At 45.8% G+C, this 27873-nt stretch overlaps 1 protein-coding gene across 3 annotated transcripts in view; it reads right to left on the bottom strand.

Moving 5' to 3' along the window:
- TBCD (tubulin folding cofactor D) overlaps positions 1–27873 on the bottom strand; it is a 2218561-nt gene that overhangs the window by 462491 nt on the left and 1728197 nt on the right. For all 3 annotated transcript variants that reach the window (XM_086930600.1, XM_086930601.1, XM_086930602.1), the window contains 3 exons: positions 15637–15755; positions 14699–14790; positions 11746–11886 (listed from right to left, as the gene is read on the bottom strand). In XM_086930600.1, coding sequence (XP_086786726.1) covers positions 11746–11886; positions 14699–14790; positions 15637–15755 — 352 coding nt within the window. The remainder of the gene's footprint in view (positions 1–11745; positions 11887–14698; positions 14791–15636; positions 15756–27873) is intronic.

Below are 27873 nucleotides of genomic sequence, written 5' to 3'. Positions count from 1 at the left end.
GTAAGTGGGAGATTCTGAGTAAGATACCCCAATTGAAATAAGTGGTAGAGCTGCCCCCCTTGTGTTTTGTTGAGGGTGGCGCCAGCACATGATAACCACTGGTATGCCGACCTAGAGAATTATTATTTTTGTTCAATAGGCTTCATAAGCTATTGCATGGCTGCCCGCACCATAACAGGGTTTTTTGCCAGGTACGCGAGTCTGCCACATCTACCATCAATGATGCATGCCTGGATTTAGGCATTACCCATGCGTATTGACATAGTTGCTTTCAGACCTGTCAGTGTCTGCTGACACTGAGTCAAAATCAGATCAATTGTACTCAGTGTGCAGATCTCTAAGTTGGAATCTTGTTAGACAGAGGAGGCCAGTTCACACAACAGGGAAAGGGAGGATCGGTAAGGAATCTGCATTTGGAGTGTCTACTAGAAAGAAAATTATCATAAGTAAGTAACTTGACTTCTGATAGAGTTTTCTAATCGCGGATACCTCACATTTTGAGTTGATACCAAAGCAGTACCTTCCAGAACGTGGGTCTATGAACCGGCACTAACCATAAAGTCTTGCAGGAACGAGTGGGTGAAATGCCCTTCTTCGGTGGGCCTGGCTGTCTAGACAACAGTGCCCCGTGAACTTATGGAGTAAGGCCCATTTAGCAGCCTGACAATTGTCCAGAAAAATACTCAGTGAGCCCAAGCTATATTAGCAGTGTTGGCTCTGGTAGAATGAGCCCACAAAATATCAGCGTGCTCCTTTCAGGCTAGGGCTTTGCAGGTCTTACTAGACTATGATCCAAAGCAAAATGGTCCTTTTCTGCACAGTCTAGCCTTTCTTTACTCCATTAAGTTGAATAAAGAGTTGATTGTTCTGCTGGTGTTCTCTGGTCTGTCAATGTAGAAGCTGCGAGCCCTTTTTAGATCCAGTCTCTTCTACTCATCGAGGGGTGAGGCAGAGCAAAGAACCCTAGAAAAGTAATGCTCTGATCCACATGAAACCATGTCGCTAGCTTTGGAGGGAAGGAGGCTTGAGTCCACAGAACCAGTTTGTCTAGGTAGAAAGTGATGAGGACCACTTGTAAATCCCATTGGGGCACAACAAATATAGAAGGGGAAACATACATTATAATCTGTTGAGGAAACACAACAAAACTGGTGATTTGAATAATGAGGGCTGCTATGGCAACCATTAAAAGGCCAAAAGAGCAGACAGGTACTCTTTAATGGTGCCCAAATGAAAGCATTGCTGGCTCTGGGATTACACAAATGACAAAACTTCATACAGCATGGCATGGAGTGGGTCGATCTGTTTAAAAGCACACCAGGCCACTAACCTATCCCTACGGCCTCTGATCTACACATCTCCTAAATAGCCCCAAGCTAGAAGTCTGTGAGTTCATGGTGGTGTAAGGAACTAGGCTTTCTGAAGACCCAATTGTGGGCTTGCGCCACCACTGGAGAACGATTCATAAAAGGGGGTGGTGATGGACAGAGTATCTGAATTAAGCAGAACACTCCTACTCAGTCAACAGATCAGGGCTTGATCCATCACCGTTTTTTAGCTCACTGCACCATCCCAGATCAGAACCTGGCTACATGCAAATGAGTCTGTCCCTGGCCCAGTGCATCATGGGAACAGGGCAGACCAAACTACCAAGCCAATTCTTTAACTGGAACGGAAACAAGCTTCCGGGGACCGGTTACTGGCATTACAGCCGTCTTCGGCCCGGCTTGCTTGAATCCTGATGGTGCAGTGAGCAAGGGACTCATGTCTGAGCATACCCTTCCACGCTTACGGTGGACAAAACGATTCAGAAAAGGGGGTGGTGATGGACAGGGTATCTGAATTAAGCAGAACACTCCTACCCTGGAAAACGGTTGCAGTCTCCTCAGAAATCTGGACAAGATCGGAAAGATACCCTAGTGCTGTGCCAACTGGGACTTCAGATCCTACTGCAGAGCCCATGCTTGACCAATACGATGCAGGAGGCCATTAGTCCCACCAGCTTCAGAGTCATCCTCTAAGGAGGCCCAGAAGAAGTTGAAACATTGGGATCATAACCTGAATGTCTTGGACTCTCTGTTCTAGAGGATTGGTGAAAAACTGCTCAACTGTCCAGAATGGTGTCAATGAAGGGGAGTATCTGTGAAGGTGAAACTTCAACATGTTGACAGTGAACCCCAAGAAAGTTAGGAGGATAGCTGTCATCTGGAGGTGGGTCAAAAACATCTGGGGAAAGTCAGCCTTGAACAGCAAGTTTTTGAGGTAAAGTAAGACTGGGATCTTTGACTTCTAAAGATGTAATGCAAACAGCACCATCACTTTGGTGAACATCCAAGGGGCACTTTTGGGGCTAAAATGGAGCACAGTGAAATGAAAATTCTCCTGGCCCACCGTGGACCGCAGGTATTGCCTGTCTGCATGCAGGACAGGGATATAGAAATAAGAGTCATGCAGGTCCAATGCCACCATCCTGTCACCAAGGTCGAGGGTAGCAAGACCTGGGCCAAGGTGAACATTGTGAATTTGCCCTTTTGCAGGAAGGCATTGCAAAGGCAGAGATCCAAGATGGGATTAAGGCCTTCATCTTTATTCGTAATGATCAAATAGGACTAGCTATTTTTACAGGGGGGAGGGGCACTCAAAGAAGTACGCTAGCTGGCAAACCTGTTGGATTGTTCATGAAACCCTCACCCACCAACCTGGTTGGTGGCATGCTTCATCATCGGGCCCACCACAGTGACACCGAATGTGTCCCGGGTGTGCTTCGACGCCAGATTACTACGGAGCTGGTATATTCGCTGAGTGTGCAGTGTAGTGAGTGAGAAAGTGAAGTTAAAAGCGATACAGTAGGTCCCAGTACCCGAGGGTAAATAAATAAGTTTAATAACTGGGCCTCTGTTAGCAATAAAAAGACAGTTAGACGCAGTGGAGTGCGAATTAAGCCCTCCTGCGTCTTGTGTGGTCTACATGTTTCAGCCAGGCCTTATTAAATTTAAAACTGGCTTTCCTCAGGACCAAGTGAGTATGTGTTTAAGGTGCAAAAAAACTAAATTATAGTTTTTGTGTAGTTGGTTTATGTGTCGCACTCTCTAAGGTGCGATTACATGTAAGAGCGGGATTCCCTCTAGTTTTGCTACATATAACAAGGACAGAGCCAAACGTACAAAGGAGAGTCATATTAGTATTGTAAGAAAATAATCACATTTTGTAGCCGACTTGTAAGGTGAGTGAACGACCTATATGCGGCTACGGTGTGGTCATGTTTGACCTACATGGGTTTTAATAAGAACCGATTGTTGTGGTGAGCTAAAACAGCGGATATTAGCATTTGTGAGGTACAAGTAAGTAAAGGTTGGTATCCTCACGCAGGCTGTTTGCTGTCAAAAGCTTCCTTGGGTCACATGGCAGAGAAAGAGACCCTAAGACAAGGATAGTGAAACTAATGGTTTACATCCAACCTGTAGGGAGAGAAAGGTTGCTTACCCCAGTTGTAGCAGTAGTGTTGAGTTACTCACGGTATTCCCAGCCTAGATCCTCCTTGGACCTATCGTCCTTCTGCGGTGCCCGGAACGAGTGAGTGAGGACCTTGAGATCGGGTTTAAGTAGCCCCGGTCGTTGGTTCCACCTGGGATAAGTGGAAATAGAGGGAGGGATGCACTCGCGCTGACTACACTGTCATTGTTTGTTATGCGCATGCGCTCGGGAGCGTTCTGCACGCATGCGCGCATTAGGCTAGCAGTTGGTTTGAAAGGGCGCATGTGCGCGCGATTAGCGCATGTACGGTTGCACGTTGTGGGCACGTGCAGTGGTTCTGAAGATATGGCGCTGTGTAAGCGCCTAAGTACGAGAGCACTGTTTTCTTTTTATGGCTGGGAGTATCAGAGGGGAACTCTGTTTTTTGACTGAGAGACAGAGGGCATAGGAGACCAATTGTTTTTCACAGGTTAATGGAGTTCCACGGGATGGAATCGTTCAGACCCCTTGTATGGGTGGACAGACGGTATATCCATCGCTGTTCTTTCTGGAGGAGGAATTTGTCGTTATTTTCTGTAGGGTCAAATTGTTCAATGACTGTCCATGTGAAGTCGTTTGGGGTATGGTTGTGGGTTAAGAAATGATCCGTCAGTTTACTGATATTTTTGCCGCATTGGATGGTACTTCTGTGTTCTGTCATTCTTGTCCTGACTTTCCTAGAGGTCATCTCGATGTAGCGGAGTCCACATCTTCATCTTTATTCGGCACTAAGAAATAGTAGGAATAGCAACCAAGACCCACTTCTGTCATTGACACCCTCTCCATGGATCCTTTAGCCAAAAATGCCTGCACTTTCTACTGTATTAGGGACAAGTGGTCCGCTGTCAGCTATTCTGTAGATAGTGGAAAGTGCCGCGGGTTTTTGAGGAATAGTAGAGTGTAACCCTGGGACACAAATTACAGGACCCACTTGTTCGAACTTATCGCCTACCATCCTGTGAGAAAATGTAGAACCCAGCCTCCGAGTGGGTGGCTCGGTGTCGGCAAGGGCACTCAAGAGGTTTCGAGGTTGCAGGAGCTGCAGGAGTGGGAGTTCGGGCCACATGCTGCACCTGTTGTCCACATGTAAGGTGGGAGCTGTGGCCACGAAAAGACATACAAAGATTGTTGCACTGGCTATATTTTTGGGGGATTCTGAAAGCCCACTAACATGGCCACTGAGGAGGCAAAATATATGGTGCAGATATCACAGAGGAGCAGAAAGGCCCAGGGGAGGCCCCATGACTCTGCTGTTTTAAAGTGTTCCAGGGCTGACTCCGCTTTGTCCCCAAAAAGACACAAATCGTCATATGGCATGTGCAAGAGACTTACCTGATATCACCTGAAAAACCAGTGGACCATATCCAGGCATGCCTGTGAAGGGCTACACTCGTGCCTAAATCTCTGCCAAAAAATTGATAATATCCAGTGCTCCACTGATACAGAATATGATGGTATGGCCACTTTCCTCCAAGGCAGGGTATGGAAGCAAATTCAGTCCAGTGTCTGGAGAGGTATGCAGACTAACAGTGTTCTGGAGGTCCTCGTACCTAGTATCTTCCTAATAAGTCTAGGCAAACTCATCCCCAGCATCATAGCCATGGTCTTAGTCTATACCAAACTACCCCCCAGAAATGTAGGTTGCTCTGGGACAAGGTTGGAATCTGCTCCGAGGTGAAATGGCTTTGGGAGTGTGATATAGTGGGACAGGGATGCCCCCTCAGGAGATCGAGAGTGGCAGGATGGGGCCAAGTCCCACTTGGAAATCTTGTCTCATTACTTGGACTTACCGGAGGATTTAGAGCTAAATGGCGACTTGTCTGGGTACCAGTCTCGGGAAAAGGATGGGGACCAGACTCTGGATTCTGTCCGGAACGGTTGCTCCCCCACGCTCCCTGCTCGATCTATCTGCAGCCCTTACTGCCCGCAGCTGAAGCCTCTTGCACCCTCGACCTCCAGACTGCACCTGGTATCGTAGCCTCAGACAGCATAGTAGCGCTTTGAAGCTCTCACTCTTGAAGCGCTTTTGAAACTTGATTATATCATCTGCCTCGCGCTCTGTGCTTCTTTCACTAGGTTATTAAGGCGTGCACTGTAGCGTCTCCTAGTCTTATTGCGCTTTGAATATCATTATCGTGTAGCGCTTAGGAAACCCAACTGTGCTCATTTAATTAGCGCTGTGTATTTTTCGCTTTAACATCTGTGTTGTGTAACGCTTCCAAGGTTGGTTGCTTTGTGGATAGCGCTTTAGGTGTACACATTGTGCAGGATTTAGGTGCCTTTGATAGCTTGCTGGCGAGCATCGTATTGTGCCTTCGCTGTTTGTTTTCACTTTCATTCCTCCATTTTGTGTTTTGCTCTCCCCTGACCCGCCTCTCTGATCCCGCCTCCCTGCTGACCCTCCAACGCTCCGCCCCCTCCACTGTCCATTTATGTCAGATGGTCCCACGCGCAGCGTCCACGCGCTACGGCCGCGCCGAAGGTGCGCCAAAGGTAAGCCCGTCTACGCCCGGCCGCGCCAAGGCCGCGCCCAGCGCCAGAACCCCTGGTCCTCGCTCCTCCCACCCCTCCCGCATTACATACGATGCCACCACCCTCCTAGCCCTTAACCCCGGCCGACCCCACTACTGCGCCCAAGCCACTCCTGGACACACCCATGGACCCTTCTCGTGCTACTCCTGCAAGTTCGACGGCACCAATACCAACTCCTCTTCCACCAACACCAAACAGAGACCTGACACCAACCACCTAAAATGCATCCTGCTCAACACACGCTCGGTCCACAGACACGCCATCGACCTCTGGAATTTACTAGACACCATCTCACCGGACGTCGCCTTCCTAACAGAAACTTGGATGAATGCTTCTTCAGCCCCAGACATCACCATTGCCATCCCGGAAGGATACAAGATCATCCGTAAGGACCGCACCGAGCAAACAGGAGGAGGCATCGCTATCGTCCATAAGAATTCCATCCGCATCTCAACCAGCTCAGACGCCAATCTCGCCAACACCTTCACTTCCAGATCCACATCGACCCCAAGACCACACTCAGAGGCACCCTCTTCTACAGGCCACCAGGACCCCGCGCACAATTTAGTGAAGACATCACGGACTTCATCACTCCACACGCGCTCCCCTCCGAGGATTACATCCTTTTGGGAGACCTCAACTTTCACCTTGAAAAGAGCAACGACCGCAACACCACCTCCCTCTTGGACAACCTCGCCAACCTCGGACTTAAACAACTTGTCACTACCCCCACCCACATCGCAGGTCATACACTCGACCCTATCTTCACCTCTAGCAAACACGTCTCCTTCAGCCACACCACAACTCTCCTCTGGACTGACCACAGCTGCGTTCACTTTATCTACAACAAATCCACATTCAACAACCATCCCCAACCCACTCTTCAAAGAAACTGGAACAAAGTCACCATCGACCAGATCTCCTCATCGCTTCTTCAATACCCCCCCGCCCACTCCGCAAACCCCGACCAAGCAGCCACTAACTTCACCCAATGGCTATCCAACAGTGCCGACATCCTAGCACCACTGAAAAAACGACAATCCAAACTAGGCAGCAAGAAGGCCTCCTGGTTCAACGATGATCTTAAGAAATCCAAGAAACTCTGTCGCTCCCTTGAGAAGGTCTGGAAAAAAGACCCAAACACCAACACCAAAGACGCCTTCAAAAACGCCACCCGCATACACCACCAACTGATCCGGAATGCCAAGAAAGCCGCTTTCAAGGACCAATTAGATAGCAACGCCCACAACAGCAAGGAATTATTCAACATCGTCAAAGAATTTACCAACCCCTCAGCCAACTCCAACGACATCACCCCCTCTCAAGCCCTCTGCGACTCCCTAGCCTCATTCTTCCACAACAAAATTGCAGACATCCACAACAGTTTCGACAACCGACCCGAAGACCAACCCACCCAACCCTCTGCAGGACCCCCACCCCCCTTGAACACCCTCAATGACTGGAACCCTATCTCCACTGAAGACACCATCCGTCTGATGAACTCTATCCACTCAGGATCCCCCACAGACCCATGCCCTCACCACATCTTTAACAAAGCAGACGCCATTATAGCACCACACCTCCGAGACGTCATCTATTGCTCCCTCAACACCGCAACCTACCCGGAAAGTTGGAAACACGTCGAACTCAACGCCCTTCTGAAGAAACCCACAGCTGACCCCACCGAACTCAAAAACTACCGCCCTATCTCGCTCCTTCCATTCACGGCCAAAGTCATTGAGAAAGCTGTCAACAACCAGCTCGCCGCCTTCCTCGAAACCAACAAATCCCTAGACTCCTCACAATCCGGCTTCCGAGCCAAACACAGCACTGAAACCGCCCTCATCGCTGCAACAGACGACATTCGAACTCTACTGGACAATGGAGACACAGTCGCCCTCATCCTCCTCGACCTATCCGCAGCCTTCGACACAGTCTGTCATAGCACCCTTCTACAGCGCCTCAGAAACGTCGGAATCCAAGGAAAAGCACTGGAATGGATCACCTCGTTCCTCACTGGAAGAACCCAGAGAGTCCGCCTTCCACCATTCAAGTCAGAGGCCTCTGAAGTCATCTGCGGCGTACCACAAGGATCTTCACTCAGCCCCACCCTCTTCAACGTATACATGAGCCCCCTCGCGACCATCGCACGCCAACACAACCTCAACATCATCTCCTACGCCGATGACACTCAACTGATCCTATCTCTCACCAGAGACCCTAACACTGCCAAAACCAACCTGCATGAAGGAATGAAAGAAGTTGCCGAATGGATGAAGCTCAGCCGTCTGAAACTGAACTCAGACAAAACAGAAGTCCTCATCCTAGGCACCTCCCCCTCAGCCTGGGATGACTCTTGGTGGCCGGAGGCCCTTGGAAAAGCACCCATCCCTACGGACCACGCACGGAACCTAGGAGTCATCCTAGATTCCTCACTCTCGATGAACAGACAAGTCAACGCCGTTTCTTCATCCTGCTTCAACATTCTTCGTATGCTCAAAAAAACATTTTGTTGGATCCCCACCGAAACTAGAAAAACAGTCACCCACGCACTGGTCACGAGCCGCCTGGACTACGGAAACACCCTATACGCCGGTACCACCGCAAAACTCCAGAAAAAACTCCAACGCATCCAGAACGCTTCAGCCAGACTCATATTAGACATCCCGCGTAAAGAACACATCTCTGGGCACCTGAAAAACCTCCACTGGCTCCCCATCAATAAGAGGATTACTTTCCGTCTTCTAACCCACGCACACAAAGCACTTTACGAAATTGGACCCGAATGCCTCAACACACGACTGTCCTTCTACACCCCCTCCCGCCAGCTACGATCCTCAAACCAAGCCCATGCCACTGTACCTCGCATCAACAAAACCACCATGGGAGGGAGATCCTTCTCCTACCTGGCAGCTAAAACCTGGAACTCACTTCCCACTCACCTTCGCCTTACTCAGAACCACCTAGCATTCAGAAAGCAACTTAAAACATGGATATTCGAGAAGTAACTCCCCTCCCTTCTGCAAGCGCCTTGAGACCCTCTGGGTATGTAGCGCGCTATATAAATCTCTTGACTTGACTTGACTTGACTGGCCCTCACCTGTCCCAAAGCGCGTTATGCCATGAACAACTTTGCTCGCAGTTGACCTTGGAGTGCATCAAGGCACAATCACTGCAGAACTATTAGGAAAAATAATCCCTTGCACACTGTAAAAATGTTGAAAACATTTTTAAAAAATACAGCCTGAAGAGAGAGGAGGTATCCTAGGATCCATGTCTATTGGCACAAAAAGAAAGGAACTTGTGTCAGCGTCCATGGGTGGCACTAATATAGGCCAGCTCACGCCATGACTAGCATGGAACAGCATTGATGCGGAGCCGCGGGCGCGCAGGGGTACTGCTGAAGACTTTTCAGATTCGTCCTAATGCCTGATGGAATATTCAAACAGTGAGCAATCTGTGGTCAGAAGTCTTTATCAGAACTTGACTTTAACGACACTTAAAGAGGTATCTTAACTAGGGTGACCAACCGTTCGTAAATTTCACGGACATTCCGTAAATTGGACCTCATGTCCGTGAGGATCCTTTGTACGGATGCCTTTTGTCCGTAATTTTAGGCATTGCAGGGGAACAGAGCTGTGCCCCTGTGACAGGCCTCAGCTCCCTGATGGGCCCGCGGCACACTCCTTCTGAGCCAAGAGCAGCCCCACCCCGCCAACTGTAATTCTGTGTGGGGTTGATTGCCACATACAGAATGACAATGGGTCAGTCTGGGCTGGCACAGCATGTGGTGGGCACCTCCAGCCTCAGTCCAGGGCAGTGCATTCTGTCATATGGACGTGCAAGAACGCCCATGCTGCTGCTAGGTGAGAATCCAGTTAGCCAAAGGAAGGCAGTGAAAGAAGTTCAAAGGAAGAGATTATAGTTATAGTATAGAAGCCATGGTTGCTGCTTTTTTAGTTTATGCAACTAACAACAATTGACAAAGCCAATAGTTCTGGCTTATTGTAGGTGTAATGTTACTTGTTCTAAGTGTAACGGTACTTGTTGTATTATATATCTGGATGTAATAAGAGAAGCAACAAAAATACCAGTCTGGCGGCACATTATATTAAGCACAGATTTTTAGCTTAGTTGTTTTAAGCCACGCATTTTATTACATTAAACACCGTTTTGGAGAGATCCCCCTAGTTTTTACATCCCACTAAAAGCTGTGGAAACAACACCATGTCACAGTCGCCCCACGTCCACGCACTGTGCATCATGCATGACTTCCACTTTTTCAGATTGCCTATGCGCAGGGGCATAGTGAATCCAGCCCCACTCCTTGCTATAGGAACTAAAGCGAGGGTGGAGTTCTTGATGGGTCTCATAATTAATGTGAAAAGGTGAGTGAGTAAGTAAGGGAAGGGTGGATAGATGCTGGATAGATGAGTGAAATGGATGGATGAATGAATGAGTGAAAGGGTGGATGACGGGCGAGTGAATGGGTGGGTGGATGGATGAGTGAAATGATGGATGGCTTGATGAATTGAAATGTGAAAGGGTGGATTGATGAATTCATAAGTGAAAGGGTGAATAGGTGGACAGATGAGTGAAAGGGTGGATGTAAGGCTGGATGAGTGAGTGAAAGGGCAGGTAGATGGACAAAAGGATGGATAGATGAGTGAAGGAGTGAAAGGGTGGATGGATGGGAGAAAGGGTGGCTGGGTGAGTGAAATGATGGATGGATGAATGATAGGTTCAATGAATGGATTCATGAGTAGATGGATGGGTTGGTGGATGGAAGGATGGATGGCTAAGTGAAAGGGGAATTGAAAGAGAAAGGGGGATGGGTAAATGGATGACTGAACGGGTGAATGAGTGGAAGGATGAGTGACTGAATGGATGAATGAGTAAGTGAAAGGATGGCTCGATCAGTGTACGGATGGATAGGTAGAAAGGGTGGATGGATGATGGATGAGTAAAATGATGGATGGAAGGATACGTGATGGATAGGTTTGTAAATGGATGAATATGGACATGGATAGGCACACAGATGGAAGGACAGAATGAATGGTGAAAGACTGAATGATGGATGAAAGTATGATTACACATTGTAAGCCCCATTATCTTAAGCAACATTTCCTACACATTGACTTTCACATTTATATGAGTAATTGTCTCTATATAATATGTGTGTGTTGTAACACACTCCAACACTTTGCCCCGCATACTTGGGGTTAGTAGCTCTATAGAAGAAATTAAATACACATGAGTGAGGGTCTATATAAAGATGAGGGGCGCCATTGGAGGGTGGTATCAAGGCCTCAAGCATTTTCTCTGGGAGCTGGAAGGGTGGGGGCGGTTTTGTTACCACAAAAAGACCTGCACTTTTGCTTAAAGCTGTGTGCATACTGACAAACCATGAAGTGCACAATTGTCTCAACCTAATATAAACTTATTTTCACTTCTACTTTAGTAGTTGTCTATTTACTTACTTATATACTATTGCGCAACCTTCTCTGATGTGTCTATAAAACTTACCTTTTGTCCTGAATTTTGACCTCCTGTCCTGAATTTTTGTCCTGAATTTGGACCTTTTGTCCTGAATTTTTATACTCACTGTCCTGAATTTGCACCCACCCCAGTTGGTCACCCTAATATTAACATAAATATTCTGACTCCTGTAAGAACAATGTGAGGTCTTGGATTTCTTACCAAGCCCCAAAATCTCCTCGGCTGTCCGTTGTGTAGTCATGCATACAATTAATGAATGTGTTATAAAGCTGGGGGACGTTGTCTTTGCAGAGAGCATCCGATGGTGATCCCTCTGCTTTTACACCGACAGTCTGGCAAACCCTGAAACAAAGACACGAGGAGTAAAGGTTATGAAATCAATCGCATTGCAAAATACTGGCTACTTAATATTGCTTGATAAAGCAATTGGGAAATGAGAAAGAGAGTAAAGTATAACTATCAACTTAAGGCAATAAGTGAACAAAGGCACTGTATAAATTAGAGTATTAATAGGGGGGTTATACCCAGTTAAAGTTAAGGGGACCTGGGTGAATAAGCGTATAAAGCGAAGGGGTCCCAGTAACAGAGAGACATTAACCACAAAATTAGAAATAAATCAAATCAACAAATTCTGTACCAAAAAATAGGACCAATAGGTTCAAATATAGTATTTTAGACAAATATCATACTCCAAAAGTTCAGCGAATGACAACAATAGGGTGTGGAGTTGATAATGAAAGGCTGTCAGATGTCGACGTTTCGACCCTTGTGGGCGCAGATATTATTATAATCTTGCAGTAGGGTCTTCATCAGGACTGGAAGGTTGGGGACACGTGATCTATTTAGTACACAAATGAATATGTTTTAATACGGGGAAGTATTATCCCTGACTCAAGTTTGAAGAACATTGCACATCACCCATATCATGGAAATGGCTCAATAGATATCCCGCTGGCTTGGCTGAGAATCCAGGCAAGAAATTTCTTGCCTGGATTCTCAGCCAAGCCAGCGGGATATCTATTGAGCCATTTCCATGATATGGGTGATGTGCAATGTTATAATAATCTCTACTATATTTGAACCTATTGGTCCTATTTTTTGGTACAGAATTTGTAACTGTGCGAAACAAGCTTCTAGTGTTGATTATATCGTCACCTAAGAATCTTTTTCTCTTTCCTCACTGATTCCCGTCACTATCACATTCCCCTCCCCGCCTTTACTCTTTGGGGCACTGTATTTAACCAATGCTTGATTATTGTGTAATATGTGTATGTTCAGTATAATGTCCCATTGTGAATTAAAACAATGTGGACCAAAGCTTTGTTGATTTGATTTATTTCTAATTTTGTGGTTAATGTCTCTCTGTTACTGGGACCCCTTCGCTTTATACACTGTATAAATTAGGCATGTGGAAAAACTTGCATCAAAGCTTCAACAGAATCATAACGAGCGAAAGTGGATAATTTACCAAAAAACGGGTGTGGATGATTTTCTTATTAAAAGTGCTTACATTATTACAATAAAGTGGCTCCAGCACATACGCATCTTACTTGCCAGTTTAATGGCTCCCATTCTCCTTCTGCCTCAGGCAGGTACCCTGTATGGCCGTTCTGTCACCATCCAGTGAGTCGGTCGTGCAAGTCATTGCCACTGCCAATCTAACCACCTCTTGCAACTCTTCACCGACAAAGTATCCATGCAAAAATAGCTGAACACCCCAGCGCAGGTCAAGCCTCCTCACAAGTCTCTCATAGTTTCCCACCCTCTTCTCCATGATGGCAACTAACCCCTAGACCTAAAGGTAGGCCATAACTTGAATAATGTGTTTGGTGGCCCGGGGGCCGGAAAATAATAAAAAGGGGCTCATTTAAGATCAATTCATGGGACCTCTTGAATACTTTAGGACCACATTCCCATTTCAGACCCATTCTACAGTACACAGCAGTAGAATTATATAACGTAACATTAAAAATAACTACAGAATGCAAATGAACTATTAATTACACCCAGACTGTCTTTAGTTGCAGCTGTAGGCTCCAAGGCATTTCCATCATAGAAACAAGCATTCTAGGAGTGGGGTGGCATAGTGTGCAAAAGAAATATAGATTAAACCCAGAACTCTTGTCTGGGGGTGAGTGGTTGAAAAGTTTCAGCCTTCTGTCCATCATCATCTTGAGTTTGCTATGTTCGCCCTAATTGGTCATGGGTATGCCCAGATGTGGGTCCCTTGCTCACAGTGACACTGGAGTCAAGCTAGACTGACTGATGAGGGGTGAAACCCCGAAACCGGTCCCAAGATGCTTGTTCCTGGTCCAGGGAGGATCTGGCCTGGCAGCTCGGGCTGGACTGTTCCCATGAGGAACACGGTCAAGACTGATTTGCATATGGCTGGATCCAAACTGGGGTGGGTTAGTAAGCAAAAGAAAGATGGATTAAAAAAAGATCTCGATTTGGGGTCAGTGGTTGAAAAAGTTTCAGCACTCTGTCCATTATCTTGTTGTATTTGCTACTTTGTATGTCATGTCTAGCCTAAGGGGGGAACCCATGACATAGGGGGTGGGAAGGCAGGGCTGGCAGTGATGACAAAATGCTGTACCTGGCACAATGGGGGTCATTTTGAAATATGGAGAAACCCATAGCATATTCTGAAAAAAATGAGGTTAACTCCTGCGAAGCATCAAGATTTACTGGCTTGGCATACCATGAAAACGTAATGAGTACACTTCGGACTCTAGGACTTTTTAGAAAATGTTTCTGAAAATTGTACTTTAAAATGCATTGGATTGTCAGACTGTTACATGAAATCGTGCAAACTATTCAACACTCAATACCCTAGGTTAAGACATGCCACTAAAAGGGGCAGGTCCTTCCGTTTCCATTCTCATCCAAGTGTAATATGTGACAGGTATTCCAGTGATGCAGATAAGTAATCCATAATCTTGCATTGGGAATACTCAAGACCGAACCAGGCTAGATTGGAGCCCACGTCCTACTGGTGATGTAAAGGAAAAAGGCCTGGTGCATTCTAACTAAACTTTCAGTATAAGCCTAGCTTCAACCAGAACCAGCATGATCACAAAACAGACTGAATAGCAATGATCGTATTAACATTGTGATGTAAATGTTATGCAGGAATACAATAAATGGGACATACTTTGCAATGGCTTTCAGTCCATCTCGTCGAGCTTCAGCAAAGCTCAGGTCCCTGGAAGAAATGCTAGTAACTTTTATAAGACCGTCCAAGACCTGGAAGCAGAAAAAAACACTTAGTGGTCCTGTTTGAAAGCGTAACTGAGCGCATATTTATTTTTAAGATCGTGCTTAATATTACAGTTACATTCTTGCCACAATATCAGCACTTATCTAGATGAATTGAAGAAGAAAAACGCTTTTCCTGTTACTTATGTTAGCGGACATGACATTACACCCCATGGACAATCGGTGTCAAAGAGAAGGGGTATGTATATATTTTTGCTATAATATTGTGGCTATAACGTCAACTACCAGATAATCGTGAAAGATGGTATATGTAGGGTAAGGAGGTTTACTATACCTAACTTCTCATACATGCATCGTCAAGGTAAGTAGATGTGGAGTAAATAATTGTGAATCTGAAGTTGGCTATATTTACTAACAAAAAGCACAGTTAAAGTGCCCCTTAAAAGTACTGAAATGTAATAGCTACGGTTAGGTAAACTAAGCATCACTCGTGCATTCATTGCTTATGACCTTATACGTGACACCCCTTAGACATGCTAAAGGACATCATTGGTGGCCTATTAAATTACATTTTTGTTGACATGACTAATGATATCGCTGATGACATCATCTATGATAGTGTTGTTGACATCAAACTGTTTATTGTAATAAAAAAAAGGAAAAAAGGGGCCTATGGATGTATGCACCAGGGTTTGATTGGCTGTGGAGGAATGGGCAACCCGCTGCACACTCTGTACAAGGCCTATCAGATAATAAATACACAATAGAAGGTAAAGAAGGTGCATTCCACGATCTTTCAGAAGGGACAGTAACATCTATAATCGCAAACGACTGACTGTAGGTCTTAATAAAATAGGGCAGACAAGAGCTTACCTGCTGAAGTTTGCCTTTGAGCATGAAATTTGGAAAGGATCCAAGGGCCAGTGAAAAACCACAACGAACCATTTCTATAGTGCTCTGAAGCTCAGAAACGTATTGACTCACTAACTCATCTATAAAGTAAACACAAAAAACAAAACCAGCTACATCAGACGACAATTTTTTAGGTAGCTCAGGTTTCAGTGTGTTCAACAAAAGAGATGGAGAAGAGAGAAAACAAAAGTAGAGGTTGACTTCATCAAAAAATAAGATACCTTCAGCTAGAATGGTTCTGACCAATACCTTTTTCCTTTCAAATTATTCATCTGTCCTATTTGAAATGCTGTCATTTGCAAGGTTAAGAATCTAGAAAAAAAGTCAAAAATATACAGCCAGCACTGAAACGTCAAACGATGCATCACAGAAAAAAAAATATTTTGAGACAAAAAATGTACCTAGAGCATAATGTCACCACGGCATGAGTATGAAAGGACAAAATGAGGCCATATAAATATCACATTTTGGTATGTGCCTTGAGGAACAAATCCATACCACCAACGAGCTAGTAGTCTGTTAGTTAACAAGAGGCAACGACCAGTCAAATGGTAGTAACAAATAAGTTACTTCCCTTCAGTAACTACCTTTCTGGTGGATACTCTATCTAACCTCCTACTCACTGTGTGAATTTAGGCATAAGAATAGATTATTGGAAACTTTAAAGCAGTACTACTGTGCACCGGTAGGTGGAACTGTGCCACTCAACATGCATGTCGTTGTGCTCTGGAAGTGACGCAGAGCCCATCGGCTAATTGACATAACCAGTGTGCAGATCTCTAGAGTGGGACCTTTTTATTAGATAGAAGAATCCAGATCACAGACTGGGGAGGTAGGAGAATTGGTGGAAAATCTGCATTTTAAAATAGAGTATCCACCAGAAATGTCATTACCTAAGGTAAGTAACCTGATCTTCTGATGGATACTTCTAACCACAGGTTCTTCATCTTCTGAATAGATACTATATCAGTACCTCCGAAGGTGGTGGTTCTGCACTGGCTCATACTAAACAGTTCTTTGGGACCGAGTGGGCAAATGACCCTCTCGACGAAACTGGCTGTCGAGGCAGTAGTGCTTCATGCACGTTTTTACTGACGCCCATGTCGCTGCCTGACAAATATTCAGGAAAAGAATGCCATGGAAGCAGCTTTGGCCCTGGTACAATGAGCACATAAGCCTTCTGCAGGATGCTTTTTAGCCAGTGCATGCAACACAAACAAATGATGGATGGAATGCTGAATAAATTATGCATTCACCCCAGTCAAGAGATCTGGGTTAAATCCATTATTCTTTTGCTCACCATGCCACCCCAGTTTAGACCCAGCCATGTGCAAATCAGTCTTGGCCCTGTACCTCATGGGAACAGTCCACACCGAACTGCCAAGCCAGGTCCTCCCTAGACCAGAAACAAGCATCTTGGGACCAGTTTCTGGGTATTACCCTTAATAAGGCGGGCTAGCTTGAATCCAGTGGCACAGTGAGCAAGGGACCCACATCTGGGCATACCCATCCCACTTAGAGCGAAAAGTTTTACAGCAAACAAATGATGGACGGAATGCAGACAATGCAAACATTCTACCCCAGTCAAAAGATCTGAATTAAATCCATCGTTCTTTTGCCCACTAAGCCACCCCAGTTTGGACCAAGCCATATGCATTTGTTTGCTGTAATACTTTTTAAAAGTGGATTTTCTGAAACAGTAATGTTAACTCCAGCTACACCATTAAGGAGCATTTATAATTACCATCACAAATATAAAAAAGCTACTCCACTCTGAGCAGGAATTACAGCTTAAAAGTATATTAAGGAAATCCCAATTCTGGCCTATCAGAGGTGCAGGCCTCAAGTAGTGAAAAACGAAATACGCTGTTACCGGGACATGCAAAACATAAAGGTACATGTCCTACCTTTTACGTACATAGCACCCACCCGAAGGGTTACTTAGGGCCTACCTTAGGGGTGATTTGCATGTAATAAAAGGGGAGTTTAACCCTTTCGATGCTGATGACGAGCTCAGCTCGTCATCACCCACGGGTGTCGTGTGCTGATGACGAGCTGAGCTCGTCATGGTGCCACTAAAATGGCATTTTCCAGCACACAGCGGGAAAACGCCTAGCAGCCAAGAGGTTAAAGATTGGCAAGTAGTTTTAAATGCCAAGTCAAAGTGGCAGTAAATTGCAAACACAGACACTGCAGTGGCAGGCCTGGGACAGGTTTGAAAGGCTACTTCTGTGGTAGGACAATCAGTGCTGAAGCCCACAAGTAGCATTTGACGTACAGGCCCTGGGTATATGGTACACCAACTTACAAGAGACCTATCAGTACAACAAATATGTCAATCAGGTATACACCAATGCCATCATGTTTAGGAAGAAGCATATGCACTTTAGCACTGGTTAGCCATCGTAAAGTGCTCAGTGTCCTAAGGCCAACAAAAAGAATCAGCAAAAACATTGGGTAAAAGGCAAAAAGTAAGGGAAAAGACCACCCTAAGCAGGATGTCCGGTCTTACAAGGATAAATCTCCTTAGGCAAGAACTTGGGGTTAGACCTTAGAACTACCCTGTCTTTTGGACCCAGAATATAAGATTCGTAGAATGAGTGCTTTCAATTCACTAATTCATCTGAATGAAGTTATTGTGACAAGAAATGCTACCTTACAGGTGATATACTGGACAGGGCAGGAATGTAGAGGTTTGAAAGAGGGTCCCATAAGCCTATTAGAGACTACATTGAGATTTCAATCGATCTGGAGGCACCCTTGGGGGGTGGAGGGGATGATTCTTTTAAGACCTTCCATTAAAGCTTTAATGGCTGATGAGCAGAAAATGGACGTGTGTGCTCTGTTTTGCACATTAGCTGCTATGGCTATACTATGGCTGGTAAGTGAAGTCGTATGCTAGTTTTTGTGAAAATGTTGGTGAGACCTGCTCACCAGGTTTGCAAGGTTATTGTCCACCCCCAGTAGATTCTCTGCCATCAGGTGAATACCTCCAAGGGATTTATTTATAGTATTCAATTATATTGCTTTAGTGTATACGCAAGAGTTATTCATAAACTTGCTAATAGATTTCTTTTCAAAAACGTTAAAAAAAATTCTTATTTCCTTATATAAAATAGGAACCCGTGACCCAATAACAACAGGGAAAGATATACAAAAGACACAGGTGTATATAAAAATAATTTTATATTTTAAAGTTCATCAAGGGTACTACAAAATTAGACACACAATGTAACAAGAGGAAAGCAAATGCAATTATTTAATCCTTCAATGTCACAATTGTATGCACTTTTTCTATCATGTATTATTTTCCAGAAAGAAGTGTTTAAGTCGACGTTTGATTGTGTGAGCATTACTAATATATGACTCAATTTACTTTTATAGAATTCCTAGTGTACCCTTGGGTTTCATGTTTTTTAGTCCTGATGAAGACCCCGGTGTAAGGTTTCAACCACGCCTACAGTTGTAGTTTTGGTGTCGAAACGTCGACGGCTACTCTCTTATACATCAGTTGACGCCCCCCTATTTCGGATATTGAGTATCAGCGTCATATACATGATTATTGATGAACTTTTGGAAATCAGTTATTCCATCTCTTGGCTCAGGGATCTGAAGCCAATTTAGTTTTGTATGCTAATTTTGAAATAATCTGTGGTCACAATCATTATCCTTTCTTACACATCTTCCCTTCTTCACAGCATCACGCTACCCTTTCTTTCCTCCTCTTGGGGCACTATGATGAATGTATTGTTATCATTTTCTTCTAATGTATTGTAGTTGTAGCTCATTGTGATTAATTGGCAATGTGCTCTGATGAATGTATGTATTTATTGTTATTGTGAATAAATGTGATTAATGTTTAATGGTTCACTGGGACCCCCTTTTTGTATACTCCCAGTCTTATGTGTGCAGCAACCACCGTTAGGCACTTGGTGAAGGTACCTGGAGCAGTGGTGAAGCCAAAAGAGAGAAGTTTAAACTGGTAATGTCGGCCACTTACCACAAAGAGCAGGTAGCGTCGATGGGCTGGATGGATGGGGTTATGGAAAAATTAGTATTTTAGATCTATTGCTGTCATGAAGCTGCATTGTTGCAGTAGAGGGATGATGTCCTGAAGGGTAACCACTTGAAAAAGCTTCCACAAGATGTATCAGTTGAGGGGGCCTGAGGGAGCAGTCCTTGGCAATAGGGAAGTAGAGCATTTTCCCTGGTGTTGCAAGGGACTGGGTTTGATGGTCTCTTAGTTTAGGAGGTCTTGCACCTCTTCCTCTAGAAGGCTTTGCTGAGGTGTGAGGCACGGGTGGTACGCTGGCAGACTATGTGACAAGTTCTAGACAGTAACCCTGATGCACCACAGTTAAGAACCATTTCTCTCAGGTCACGTCACCTGTCAAGGGGAAGACACCAGGATTTTCTGCCAGTGTGACAGGAAATCCTGGTGTCTTCCCCTTGACAGGTGACGTGTAATCGGGATGTGGTAGGGGCTGGGAGACGTAGAGAGTCAGTGATTGGTGGTGATGGAGGTCCCCTTGCTGGAACTTCCCTTTATTGTCGTTTTCTCTGTTCCCATTCCTAGTGTTTTCTCCGGAAGTGTAGAGGTGGTAAGCTTGTTGTTAGCCATTACACCAGTGCCTACTAATCATAATGGAGACAAACCTGCAAAAAGCCTGTTTCCTTACAGCAATGATGAAGGAAAGTGCCCCTTTTTGCATGGTTGCCTGACCTCTGATGCAACCTGACTTGATGTGCCCTGGGTCCCTGCCAATCAGGTTCCCAGGGCCTGTGTTCCTTCCCAAAACTGTACCTTTGTACCCACCATTGGCACATCTCTGGCCTCAGGTAAGCCCCTTGTAATAGGTACCATGGATACCAAGGGCACTGTGACCAAGAAAGGTCTCTAAGGGCTGCATCACCTGTTGTGCCACCCTTAGAGACCCATGCAAAAACAACAGTTGATGGACAGAAGCAGAACAATGTCATACTTCCACCCCAGTACAGAGATCTGGGCCTAATTCCATCATTTTTTTGCACTCCACACCACCCCAGTTCAGACATGGCCATATGCAAATCAGCCTTGACCATGTGCCTCATGGGAACAGTCCAGCCCAAACTGCCAAGCCATGTCTTTCCTGGACCGGAATCAAGCATCCTATGACCGGTTTCTGGCTATCAGCCGTCTTCAGCCAGGATAGCTTGACTCCAGTGGTGTGGGTTATCTCACGTCTGAGCATACCCATCCCACTCGGGGTGACAAATGCAAAAACAACAATTGATGGACAGAATGCAGAACAATGTCATACATTCACCCCAGTACAGCGATCTGGGCCTAAATCCATCGTTTTTTTGCACTCCACACCACCCTAGTTCAGACATGGCCATATGCTAATCATCCTTAACCATGTGCCTCATGGGAACAGTCCAGCCCGAACTGCCAAGCCATGTCTTTCCTGGACCGGAATCAGATCGGTTGACTGGGTGTGAGTGTTTGACTGGTTCAGATGCTCCGTCCATCACTACCCTCTTTTGTACCGCTTATTTCGCCATAAGTTGGCAGGGTATGCTCAGACCTGAGACCCTTGCTCACTTTTCCACTGGATTCAAGCAAGCCGGGCTGAAGACGGATGAAATTTCCAGAAACCGGTCCTCGGAAGCTTGTTTCCGTTCCAGGGAAGGTATGGCTTGGCAGTTCGGGCTGGACTGTTCCCATGAGGCACATGGTCAGACTGATTTGCATATGGCCATGTCTGAACTTGGGTGGCAGAGTGGACCAAATAACGGGGATGGATTAAACTCAGATCTGTTGACTGGGTGTGAGTGTTTGATTGGTTCAGATGCTCCGTCCATCACCCCCCCCTTTTGTACCGATTTGTTGGCCATAAGTTAGCAGGGTATGCTCAGACGTGAGTTCCTTGCTCACTTTGCCACTGGATTCAAGCAAGCCAGGCTGAAGGCGGCTGAAATGCCACAAACCGGTCCTCGGAAGCTTGTTTCTGTTCCAGGGAAGGCATGGCTTGGCAGTTCGGGCTGGACTGTTCCCATGAGGCACAGGGTCAGACTGATTTGCATATGGCCATGTTTAAACTGGGGTGGCAGAGTGGGCTAAAGAACGGTGATGGATTAAACCCAGATCTGTTGACTGGGTGTGAGTGTTTGATTGGTTCAGATGCTCCGTCCATCACCACCCCCTTTTGTACCACCCTTAGAGACCCAGCACCCTAACACCCACACACTGCCATTGCAGGCTGCTTCTTTTGGTGCAGAGAAAAGTGAAAAGTCGACTTGGCCCACATCCCTATCTGCTAAGCCTACAACCTACTGCCTGAGACCTAAGTAAGCCACCTTTGCGCTAGCCCATGGTTGAGGGTACAGTGGCATGAGCCATGTGCCCCTATAGTGTAACTCCATTCATAGCCATTGTAAGTTAGTAAAGCCATAAACAGTACATGGTCAGGGAGTTGGTCAAAACGAACTCCACAGCTCCATTATGGCTTTACTAAACCTGGGAAGTTGGGTAGCAAACTTCTCAGCACATTAAACCCACAGTGATGCCAGTGTGGGATTTAATGTAAAATGCACTCAGAGGGCATCTTAGAGATGCCCCTTGAAAAACAACCAGCCCTACTGAGGTTCCTGAATTGCTGCCCACCATTTGCCACCACCAGACAGGTTTCTAGACCCCTGGGTAGAGAGCCTACACTCTCTGGGTCCAGAAACAAAGCCCATCCTGGGTAGAAGGGTCATGCCTCCTCCCCCAGGATGGGCTGGGCCTATGAAGGAGAAGATTCAAAGCTTGCGGCCTTTGGAAGCTGTCCCTGCCTTTTGCTGCCCCCAGCAAATGACTTGCACCAGTCTGCCCCCCTACTTTGAATCAGTGGGCAAACCAAGCTAGGAAGAGAGGTGTGCTTAACTTTGCCAACCCCACCCCTCAGGTGGGGGAGGTGAGGTGAAGCATACATGTCAGTCACTTCCATCTTGAAGATGAGCGGACTCAGCAATTAGGGAGAGGCTCATGCCCCCCCCCCCCCACAGAAGGGTGGCATAACAGGGGGTGTACTCACCCCAAGGAAGGGACCCATTGGTCCAGACCTGCACACCCCTTTTAACACCCCTAAATCTAGTATTTAGGGGCCACCCTGAACCTTGCCTCCTCAGATTCGAGAAAGTAAGAAGAAGGACCGAAGAGCCGTGCTGACCCAGGAAGAAGAAAAGGACACCAACTGCTTTGTCCCCATCCCTACTGGCCTGTCCCATCTATGACCTGCCTACAGTAAGAACCCTTGTGAATCCAGCAGCCAGCAACCCCCAGAGCCCGGAGGACCTGCCCTGCAACCATCTTACAGCCTCTGTCTACAGTGAGCAACAGATTTGCTCAAGCAAGACTCACCCACAGAATCCGGATACAATTCTGCACCACTCTGCATGCGATGCCCATGGCCCGAGTTCGAATGGCCCAACACCACCAGATCCCAGGTCAGCGATCCTGACCTGGGATCTGGTGATTACCGACCTCCCTCAAGCTTCGAGATGACACTTGCAGCCTCAACCTGAAGAGTTCTCCCGACAGCGACCAGAGTTGGTAAGAAAATCAGACGCCAGAAGACCCCTGCATCTGATGCCTCACTGCCTTGGGTGACCCAACCAATGGTTTCCAGGCATCCCCCAAGAACCCAATTTACCTCTCTAGCTGGTGGTCGCCTTCAGGAGGTCTCCCTGCCTGTGTCTGCAGCAACTATACCAAATCGAAGGTCTATATTGAGAATCACAGGGTCCCTGACGTCTCCATGGCACACTGCACCCGGCTGCCCCTGTGCCGCTGGTGGTGCAGCTCCTGTGCTGATTATTGGCCCCTACAGTGCTTACCTTTACCCCAGGAGCTTTGCTCCCCCACCTTAGTGGGCCTTTCTCATGAGCAGCCCCTTACCGGAGGCCCCCATAGCCCCACTGGCTAACATTGGGTCTCTGCACTCTTCACCCAGCCGCCCCAGTTCCGCTGGTGGTGCAACTCGAGTGCCCATCTTGACCTTTGCAAACCTTGGTCCTAACCCCCAAAGCTGCCACTCGTAAGTCGTGTACTTACCTGAGAAACCGCTAATACTTTTTCCCCGTAGGAACCCATGTTATGAGATTTTGGGCCTAAAAAAAGGTTTTGTGTTGAACGTATGTTTGTATGAAAAGAAAGTAATTCTGCTTTAACTTAAGAATTCTCATACTTACCGGTAAGTGACCAATCCTAGTGCATGATATCTTGGCATACCACCTCAATTACTCAAATTAACTAAAACGTAATCCAAGAGTAATGAATAGTAGTGTCTATGCAATTTAAACAGTTTTACTTTTTTTTTGTTTTTTAAATAATCTTTATTATGCATTTTATGACAAAAACACCCCACCCACCTCATACCCTTCGGTCAGGGTAGAATGTCATTAAAACGTACAAAATCATTTTGATACATTGGTTGGAAATAGAGCAAAGTAAAATCAGCAGTTACAAAACATGATTCTCAACAACCCATTATTTAAAGTGCAGCGTGTGGAATAAATATAATGACGGGGCAGAGATTAATAACAATTGACTGAGGTAAAAGCCGACAATAGTACTACACTAGATGTAAACATCAGACCATTCTTCAAGGTGCAAATGTGCAAAGATAAATATAATTGCAAGGTTAACATTAATGAGTATCAACAGAACTCCCAACTTTGCAGGTGCCCTTATCCTTGCCTTCCGTCACAAGAATGCGATTCAGAAACCCTATGCCTTAAGGCACACAATAATTGACCTAAGTATGTTATATAAAGTGTGAGGTGCAGATAAAAAATAAAAAAATAAAAATGAAAAGAGGAGAACCAGGGCAATTCCTCCTAGCATTCCAAACTCCCTCAAACTTCTAATCTAAAAACGGGTGCCCAAATTAGCAGTCCTCTTTTCTTTGTTTTAATACCCTTTCTGGCATAAATTGCTCTCTCTAAACTGAAAATAGCTAATAGGCGGGCGAGCCAGTGTCGGAACTGCGGGGGTTGCGGAACTAGCCATGCTATAGCTAATACCAATCTAAAATTTGTCATAGCAACCGCAATAAAATAATCTATCTCTGGGGTCATTTATTCATCTATGACTCCAATCAAGATTACCTTTGGGCTCAGTGCAACATTAATATCTAGCTCAGTGCGAAAAAAGTTTTGAATTTCATTCTTTAAAGGGTTCAAAGAAGAACATGTTGCAAACATATGCACAATGTCCGCACTAAACGTGGAACAGTGTGGGCATTTAGTACCCTGTCCCGAGCTCCACTTGGCGTATAATAAAGAATACAACAAATTCTAAAGTACTGTACTTGCAAATTGTCCGACATTAATACTGTTTGGGATAAGTTGAGGGCTTTCACAAATTCATTTTCAATCATCGCCAGCTTATCCTGCCATTATAGGCAATGTTTGTCGAGATCATCTTTCAGTTCGCAATTCAACATCTGATAAATTGATCCGATACGGATTGTGTCCTCTGTTATTAGCCAACCCACCAGGCCATTCTTGTCAAAACCACTAGGGCCCCCTCTTTTCGCGGAAGGTAATCTCTTACTTGCAGATACTTAGAAAACTCATTGTTATTTATGTAAATGTAAATGTGGGTGTACTTGTAAAGCGCACTGCGACTCCATGGAGTATATTGGCGCTGAAGACTGCCGGGGAACCCGTCCTAGTTTTCCCTGTGAGATGGTCCCTTTCTGGGTATCTCCAAGGTGAAACCAGGCATCCCCGGCGTCTGTGGGGGGGGGCCGTTGTAGAGATGAGGCAAGCTTAATGCCAGAGTTGCCGAGTGTGTTCCCTGGTTAGAGTAGGCCCAGAGGCGAGAATTATAGAGTCCGTTTTGACCCTGGTTCATGACCCTGCCGCGTCGGGAATTGAACCCTGGTCCCCGGCCGTTCTCTGCTTATGGGTCTGCCGCCTCTAACCAGTGAGCCACACCACTACTTTATACTGAATTTTGTCTTTAACTTGTCAAACGAGACAAGGCCCACCGGGGAGAAAAAGACTCCCAATTTATTAATGCCTGCCCCCAATCCATACATGTATATAGCCTACATGCATATAGCCGTCATTGAAGATTTCAGGTAGGTTTGCATTATTTAAAATCGTGGTATAAAAATTCAGTCTCCCCAAGCCCAGGATCTTCCGTATTGCAACCAAGGCCTTTGCGGTACCCAAAAGACACTTAAACTTAACTTTTTTTATAGTAACTATATTCAACTTGCCTTAGCAAACACCCCAAAGCCTCTTCCCCGAGCATATTTCATATATAGAAGGCATAGTGTTGGGCACTGTCGAATGTGGTGGTTCCATCAGTATGATCTAGCTAAATTGCAATAATGAAGCCCAGGAATACAATCTGAAGATTGGAAGGCCCCCCTCCACCCTCTTCTCTTGGAAGTGAAAGATAACTCAGTGCTTTCCTTGGCACAGAATAGGCCCATAAAAATCTAGTAAAAACCGCATCAAAGATTTTAAACCATTCACTAGGGAATTCTAATGAGATTGCTCTAAAAAAATTGGGAAGTAAATCATCTTTATCAGATTGCAGCGACCTACCAGAGTAAGATGCAGATTTTTTAATCTAGCCAAACCTTTCTTAGTTCTATTGTCTCTTAGCAATTTAAACTGTTTGGAAAGCATATACAAACCTGTAACAACTGCAAATTCAACCACAACTGCATTATCTTGAAAAGTCTTGCATTTGAGAGCATATTTTACTTACCTGTGCCAAGTCCTGCTTAGTGCTACAATTAAAAATAAGTATACCTTTTTTATAAGTACCTAATTGGTCTGGACAATGTCTCTAAGTGTGTGTAATCAGTCTTTGTAGGAAAGTAGGATCTGCTTTCATGGTTACCACCACTTTTTGATGGTGTTATTCTGTTGCTGACTAGTGTGACTGGGATCATGATATTCAGGACCCCAGTCACTGTGCTTCCTCCCTAAATTTGACTATGGTAAGCACTTTGGTACCTTCCCAATTGGCTACTGGTGTACCCTGCTTAGTTCCTAGTATATGATACTAAGGTAACCAGGGCATAGGTACACCAGTAGTCTCCCATGGGCTGCAGCAAATATTATGCCACCCATACGAGACAAACCAAACTGACTACAGGCCTGCAATTGCAGTCTGTGTGAGCTGGGGCTAGCACCACTCACAACCGATATCAGTTTCCTTATATCTGAGGTCACTCTACTTAAAACCTATAAGTCACACCTAAGGCAGGCCTTTCAATCCTGAAGGCTGGGTTCTAGGTTATAAGTGTGAGGGTGCCCTGCATGAGCCGGACACCCCCTACAAACTCCAGAATCGACTCCTCAAGCTTTTTAAGTGCGGTCAGCCATTTAATACATATAGTGGACTTTAAGTCAATTACGAGATGTCCAACTATATATTGGCAGCATCGAATCCGGTCATGTTTGTTATCAAACATGTTGGAATCCTACCCCAACACTGATTCCAGTGTTGGATGTAGGATTGCATGTACTGGGGTCACCCTGTGGGAGCCTTCCCGTATTCCCTGTACCAGCCTTCCAGGGTCTTAACAGCAAGATAGTGCTGCTCCCTAACACAGACACGATTCTGCCCTACTGCTGCTGAGCGGAGTTTGAGCAGGAGAAGGTAGAACAATAGGTTTCTAGTCACAGGGAGGTGTGACCACCTCATAGGCAGGACTTAGTGTATTGGGGTGGGGTGAGGGCGCTTGACAGCACTACCAAACTGCTTTGAAGGGCACATTTGGTGCCCTGCTTTGGATACTCCAGTTGGAACCAGTTCAGAGAGCCGTTGGCTCCAGCTCTGGCGTGAAACTGGACAATGGACATGGGAGTATCCTCCTATCTGTCCAGCCCCTCCTCTGAGAGGGAGCCCTGAATCATCACAACCCTTAAGGTACTTAAGGACTAACCTGTAGGTGGCTCTTCGGCTTCATCATGGGACAAGATTCAGATCCGAAATCACTTCAAATGTCTGGGCACCTTCGACTTCGTCTGGAACCAAGACTGCATCAAGGAAGACTCCTGCTGCTCCTGGTCTCGTCGTCCTGCCAGTCTTCTGCAGCGTCTGTGCCTCTGCTTCATCCAGGTTCTTTTCCAGGCCTGTGGGCATCAAAGACACCCAAAGTAATCTTCCTTGGAGTGAAGGAGTCACTCCTCTGCATCTGCAGG

This window comes from Lissotriton vulgaris, chromosome 7 (genome assembly GCF_964263255.1).
Source record: "Lissotriton vulgaris chromosome 7, aLisVul1.2, whole genome shotgun sequence".
NCBI lineage: Eukaryota > Metazoa > Chordata > Amphibia > Caudata > Salamandridae > Lissotriton > Lissotriton vulgaris.
Note: the sequence above shows the minus strand (reverse complement) of the source record. Positions and strands in the feature narration are given on the sequence as shown.